At 31.3% G+C, this 7,003-nt stretch overlaps 1 protein-coding gene across 2 annotated transcripts; it reads left to right on the forward strand.

Annotated features, from left to right (window-relative positions):
- Positions 1-555: 555 nt before the first annotated feature.
- On the forward strand, positions 556-3,145 carry LOC120086170 (uncharacterized). Of its 2 annotated transcripts, XM_039042679.2 has the most exons (4): positions 556-1,385; positions 1,468-1,640; positions 2,395-2,583; positions 3,003-3,145. In XM_039042679.2, the coding sequence occupies exons 1-3, from the start codon at positions 753-755 to the stop codon at positions 2,549-2,551; spliced, it is 963 nt and encodes a 320-aa protein (XP_038898607.1). In that variant the 5' UTR covers positions 556-752; the 3' UTR covers positions 2,552-2,583; positions 3,003-3,145. The 2 variants fall into 2 exon arrangements, with proteins under 2 accessions (XP_038898607.1, XP_038898606.1); XM_039042678.2 differs by having other exon boundaries at positions 562-1,385; positions 2,395-3,145.
- The last annotated feature ends 3,858 nt before the right edge of the window (positions 3,146-7,003 follow it).

A 7,003-nucleotide genomic window follows, 5' to 3' on the forward strand; every position in this document is an offset into this window, starting at 1 on the left:
ATTATTTTGTTGAGAAAAATAAAATATAAAATAATATAAATTGTATTAATTTTTTAAAAAATAAATTGATAAAAAAAATGTGATATAAGTTCAAATTATGTCAAATTAATTATAAAGTAATAAATAGTCGTAAGAACATTCTGGTAACTTTATGTAAATTTAAGTTATTCTCGAGTAGAAATCCTACTAAACAAACACAGTTATGAAAATATTTCCAAATATCTGCTAAAATATTCTTACAAAACAAACATGGTAATTTAAGAATGTTAGACATCTATAATTCCTAATATATAATTTCATAAATTTAAGATTTCGATTATCTACATTCTCAACAAATAAACGACCTCTAATAATTTAATTTTGTATTTAATAGACCTCTAAACCCTCAAATTCTTTGTCTCAACCTCCATCTCAAACTCTTCATTCATATTTCATATATTTCTTATAAATCAACAAAAATACAATCATAGAAAACAAAACTTTTTTATTTTCTTCAACAAGAGCTTTTTTTAAAAAAAGAAAAAGTATACAAACAAAATGATGTCAAATTCCCATAATTCCATCGCCCCTATTAAGTCTCCACTTTGCCACCTGGTTTCTAAGAATGGAGGCTTACATACAAGCCTTTTGTCTCTCCCACTTTTGTTCCCATAAACTTTCATCAATAATCTCTCACCGAATTCTCTGACATCAATCATTCCTTCAAATTTTCAATCACATATCTCAAACTCCAAGTTCCAAAGCGTATAAGCATGCTGTTGAGAACTTCTTCAACCCCAATTCTCAATTCTTGGCTTCACCAATCCAAATCCTCCCCTTCAGAATCAGACCAAATCCACCAGCTTCAAAGAGCTAAATCCATCTCGTTAATATCTTCTTTTCACCCTCCTCCACCCTCTTCATCGAATGAATCGCCGAAGAGAGTAATCCAAAGCTTACTAGAATCAGATTCCGCAGATCCCAGAAGGAAGATTCCCCTACCTAAGTGTTGTAAAGTTCGATCAAAAGTGAAATCCAGGGAGAATGGTGTATCAGTTCGAGATCAAGATCTCAAACCCACGTCAGATTCCTCTTCATCTTCGATTCATGGAGTATTTTTTAATTCTGGGTTGGGTTTGAAATTCCCAAATGATCAGGTTTGTGATGAGAAGAGGGATGCATGTGTTCTGCAGACGCTGGTAGTTGGCGGCGGAATGGGGAACGACGGCGGCAGGGTTTGTGGCGGCGGAAGAGGTTCAGACGGTGGAGGTGGAGGGGATAATGGTAGGTCAGGGTTTAACAATCACCATGGAAGCAATAGCACCGATGCTTATTATCAGAAGATGATTGAAGCGAACCCAAACAATGCTCTTCTACTTGGAAATTATGCTAAGTTCTTGAAAGAGGTATTTTAATTATTTTAAAATCTCTTGGAAACTTCTTCAAGTTTCAATGGCTGCCCCTTCTGATTATATTCTGCCATTTTAGGTTCATGGAGATTTTTCCAAAGCAGAAGAGTTTTGTGGAAGAGCTATTCTGGCTGACCCAAATGATGCAAGTGTTCTATCGCTTTATGCTGATTTAATTTGGCGTACACAAAGGGATGCTCAACGAGCTGAGGCCTATTTTGATCAAGCTGTTAAAAGTTCGCCAGATGATTGGTAAGAATATGAATATATGTTTACGAACTTCTCTGCTTATTTAGAATAGATTGAATTTTCAGTTTGAGGATTGATTGATTCTTGTTTAATTTGCTGGAAAGAATTCTATTGACTGGTGATTCATTCGTTTTACTTTTGATTGTTTTTGATAATGGATCAAGTTGATTTCGCCATGAATACAAGAACATGAACAAACTCTGAGTTCAGCTCCATTATCAGTACAATTACTAAGCCCCATAAGCTTATAATCGCTAGTTATAACTATAAATTCCTTTGTTTTGTTATCCATTTTCTACCCATTTCTGTTTTGAAAACTAAAAGAAAAAGTAACGTTTAGAAACTTGTTTTGTTTTTGGAATTTAACTAAGAATTCAAATGTTTTCTAACTAAGAAATTTGAAGGAAACAAACATAAAATACAAAAAAAACTTAAAATAAAATCGCTATCAAACAGGGTCTAAATGTTCATTGGTTGTGAATATTCCAATTTGATTGTGACTTGTGGCCATTTTCTGAGGGTTGAGAAAGTTCTCTTTGTTGCCTGTGGATCATGGAACATGTGGTGTGTGGTTATCATCAATTTCAGTACATCTTATAATTGGAATCTCAAAGTGAGCCTTGTTAAGTTATGTTATACAAGTTCTTGATCAAGTGTTGAATTGGAGAGAATATTTTATAGGTCCTTGCTTCTCGGTTTGTGATACTGTTGCAATTCAAAATTAATTTGGTTGTTGCTAAATCCTTTTTGTTTACAGCTATCTCCTAGCTTCATATGCACGGTTTCTCTGGGATACTGATGTTGATGAAGAAGACGATACGGTAGACCAGTATGAAACAGAGGAAAGTCACATGTCGCAGTCCGGTTACTCTCATGGAGCTCCTCACCATTCTCCTCTGGCTGCAGCTTCCTAATCTCATCAAATACGTAACATCTACTTGCCACTGTAAGATAACTTCAATAAAGTATCAGCTCATCACCACCTTTTTGCTGTTAGTATATATATGTAATTTTGGTAGAATGGATATGATTCTATGACTGTAACCCTTTCTATAGCACATCCTATGTAAAAAGTTCATCAATAAATCCCTTTTGTATAGAGGAAGATTTAGCATTATCTTCTATTTTAGCACTTCTTTTACCCTTGTGACAAAGTTGCCAATCTGAAAGGAGTCCAAGACTGTTTGTCAACGACTGAACGGTTTAGATTGGACGTGAGTGTACGAGATATCGATCCCGATAGGAGTACGAAGAGCTATGTGTTTGGTTAAAGGATGAACAAAGAAATGAAGTTGCTTGTGTTTAGTCCTTGAATTGGCTTGCAAATTGTAATAAGATCTTTTTCTTGTATGTGGTTATTTGCAGATATGCTAAGCTTGTGGCTGGTGGATGGTTTGACCAAATGTGGGTCACTTTTGGATGTCATTTTCTTTCGTGCTATCAGCCAAGCTGTTCCAGAGCATGCTTGTAATATCATATTTAATGGCAAATTACAATTTAATCCTTCATACTTTTGGGAACCAATTGTTATTATCTTCTAATCATCTAACATCTAAACTGGTATCCACTTGCATATTTCAACACATTGATTGGTGGTTGAGTTCAAATTTCTTGAACCCCACTTTATGGAGAGAGAGAAAAAAAAAAAAAAAAGCTAAGAAAAAGACAGTTAATTAAGATGGGTATAAAATGGCATGTGGTGTTATCTAATCTGACCCACTTTTGTTGTCCATTTCTGGAAAAATTTAATACTAATAGAAAGATGCTTAAGATACAAACAAGCATAGAAAAAGCCTATTAATCTGCCATACCCCATGTGGTAATCTTGCACTTTTGCTTGCTATATAGTTAAAAGTCTTTATTAAACCATAGTCATAAATGATTTGAAAATTTCATTGATATATTGTTATTTTAATTCGGTATTTTATATCATTGCATCAACTATTGATTCGTATATTTCGCTTCATTATTATTAAAAATTGTAAATAAAAGTCAATTCAAACTAATTGAAGTATTAACTTCAACCAAAACAAGCTCAAAGGGATTCTGAAAGTTGACATAGGAGTTTGTGCATCCCAAAAGAGAAAGTCAAATACTTAGGTTTTGGGTTGACTAGTCGAACTCGCTTTTAGTTCTTTGCATTCTCAAGGGCCACACCTATTCTGAGTCTTTGACATTGTCGTTATTGCAAATATCTCCAAGTGGAAGTCGAAAGATGGGCCTTATAAATAGCCTCATATCGACAATTTCACTGAATAAGCAATTCTCTTGATGCTTAGTCGAGCTAAATACTTTATGTACTAATTTAGGCATCCGAGTGTATTTAGTTCAACACCACACCGATGTGATTACTCTTGTAGGTCAATTCCCAGTGGAACATTAAGACCCTATGCGAAGTTTCTCGAGCCAACATATCCTATCATTCCAAATCCTTTTTTCTTGTGGGATTAAAAGTTCACTATCATTCGTGGTTTAATTTTAAGGGAAAAGGAGTAAGTTCATAGTCATATCTTGAGGCAAAATAAATAAATAAATAAATAATGAACAACATTCTCCAACTTCACATCCCTTTATACTCAACAATTAGTCACTAATGTCAGTAAATATTTAAATAATTTTTAGTTCATGATTATTACAATTTTGGGTGCATAAAGCTTAGAGTTGAAAAGTCTTCATTTATTTAATCTGTGTTTAAATTATATAACAGAATAAGGTGTAGACATTTTAGAAAGTGTAACAACTTACATTTTGTTTGTAAAATAACCATTCGTAAAAGTCAATTGGCTTACATTAAAATTTAAATCTATTTTCTCCTAATTATTATCATATTTTCCATCTTTTTTAAGTAAAAGAAATGAGTTATTAGTCAAATTTAAAAAACAAAAATAGAATTTTAAAACCTATTTTTTTTATAGATGAAAAATTTAGAAGTAAAAACTTAATTTTCAAAAACTAAAATAAACCAATTAAATAATTACAAAATGAAACAAAATTATTAAATTGGAACATGCAAATTAATTTAGTGATTAAAGACGGACCAAATTATATATATACTTAGGTGAAAGGTCAGTCACGTCAAATAAGAGTAATTATGTGAAAAAATGATCACGATTGCATATGCAAAGTCTTTTTTAATGCTTCACTTTAATGAGAATATCTAAATCCTTATCTCATTGACATAATTTTGGCTGCACTAAATTCGAAGCTGATTGGAATGCATAATTTTAGAAAATCAAAACCCAAGATAATTCCAAGTTTTTAAAAATAGTAATAATACTTATAATAATAATAATTCCAAACACCAATTAGTCCCATCCCATTAGCTGTAAAGAATGATTAATGAAATTGACATTGACGGTCTCAACTCATCTATATTGATGATTAAAACATTTTTTTTAAGGAATAAGCAAAAAAATTAAAATTAAAATTAAAAAAAATAATCATATAAAATCATTAACAAAAATGTAGACTTTTTTATTGAAATGGTTTTCGAGAGAGTTGAATCTGTTTCAAATAAGATTATATATATATATATATATATGTGTGTGTGTGTGGAGTTTGAAAATTCAAATTTTTAACATCTAACAAATAGCTAATGGTTTAATTGTTCAATTGAATTTAAGTTTGGGAAACTAATCAAAATTGTAAACAATGTTATTTTCAATAAGATCACAATGCAACGAAAGGTTATAGCAATTAGTATATTGTATGGATATTTTTGAATCGAAGGTATAATCAACCTAAAATAAGTATAGAGACAATAAGTTTGAGAAAATAACAAGGTTTAGGCTAAAGATAGCACCCTAGGCCAGGACGAGGGGAGAGGATCAGTTCGTGTCGAAACCCAAATTAATGTGTCTAGCCTTGGCATCATCAAAGGTCGAACCTAACAAAATAGCCATGGAGCATATATCACACATGCCCTATCCAAAGCATCACCTTATGATCAAAATGGTCTTAAGGGGAAGATGGTCGACCGCAATCCAAGTTCAAGGTCAATCCTAACGAAACTTGAAACTGGACACACCCCTCCGCCTGGTAAGTTATATGGTTATCCTAAAGTCGACTCTGAAATCATATTGGGACAATCTAGGTCTATCATCTCTCTAGGAATATGTCATTATAGTTTCATATAAGGTAATCTGAATCATACTCCCAAACTTCTTAGCTTCCACCATCTTTTACTCATTTAAGCATCAGAGTGTGTGTGGCAAATTTCATACTAATGTGTAGGTTTTTATCTTTTGCAAGTTGCGTTCTTCTCTCTTTCAAACAAATTTATTATAATTATCATATGAAGATCGGATATGTTTCTTTGCGTAGATTTTGGCATATTTTCTTGAGTAGATTTTGGCATCAAACGGTATCATAAATAATTAAAAGCATTAGAATAAGTTGAAAATGAATGTTCTCTGATTACATATATGGAATAAAAACTCTTCCCTAATTTGAATGGGTCTATTTATTTTTCAATTAGATTGGTGGCAAGTCAATTTTTTTTTTTAATCTCAATCAATTTTAAGTTCATCTATATCTATCAAATATGCAATTTCTACTTGTAATAATGCAATCTGCCTCTTTTGTCATTTGTTAAAATTTTACATTTACCCTTCTTTGCAAGTTACACATGTATATTCTTTTAATTTTTCTAAAAGTGATATAGAATGAAATTTTGAAGTTTAGAAAGAAAACTGGAACTAATGAATTAAACTAGAATGCAAAGGTAAAATTAAAAAATAATAATAATAATAATTAAATAATAATTAAAACATTTAGAATTTAAGATGAAGTGAGAGTCAAATTTTGATGTGGATTAAAGGATTAAGATATTGGCATACCATAAACTAACGAATTTAACATCAACATTGATGATCATTAAAAATTAATAATAAAAATATTGATGTCAATTTCAATACCAAAATTTCAATTTTACAAATATATTGACACCAAAACTAATAGATGAAGCTTGCAACAATTAAAAAAATACAGAGGCTAATTGATTAAATTAAAAGTTAATAATTATATCCGTAACAATCTTTTTAGAAGAATTATAATCGTAAAAAATTACATAAACTGATATATCAAATTAAAAATTTAAGAATGTAATTTTAAACAGGTTCGAATTAAAATTTTGGTTACTCTAAAAGGAATTAATCTGACACTATCACTAGACATCAAAGTCCTTATAGTAGAATCGAATAAGGCTGAAGAATCATATAGTGAGGTTGGTGTTTGAGTTAAAGAAGTTTAGAGCCTTTCGATCTGGTTTAACTCTATTTCGTTTGATTTTATTGGTAGGGAGTGTAGTACTTTAGCTGATAATATTGCTAAAAGAGCTAGAATAGACCGACATTCTTGTGTCTAGT

The sequence above is a fragment of the Benincasa hispida genome, unplaced genomic scaffold (genome assembly GCF_027475165.1).
Source record: "Benincasa hispida cultivar pf3 unplaced genomic scaffold, pf3_genome.v1.1 HicScf635, whole genome shotgun sequence".
Lineage (NCBI taxonomy): Eukaryota > Viridiplantae > Streptophyta > Magnoliopsida > Cucurbitales > Cucurbitaceae > Benincasa > Benincasa hispida.

What these genes read in the sequence shown, in the direction of transcription:
- LOC120086170 (XM_039042679.2), top strand. Translation starts at nt 753, where the DNA reads ATGCTGTTGAGAACTTCTTCAACCCCAATTCTCAATTCTTGGCTTCAC. An exon ending in ATGCTAAGTTCTTGAAAGAG is followed by an intron (nt 1,386 to 1,467) that starts GTATTTTAATTA and finishes CTGCCATTTTAG; the next exon opens with GTTCATGGAGATTTTTCCAA. An exon ending in AAAAGTTCGCCAGATGATTG is followed by an intron (nt 1,641 to 2,394) that starts GTAAGAATATGA and finishes TTTTGTTTACAG; the next exon opens with CTATCTCCTAGCTTCATATG.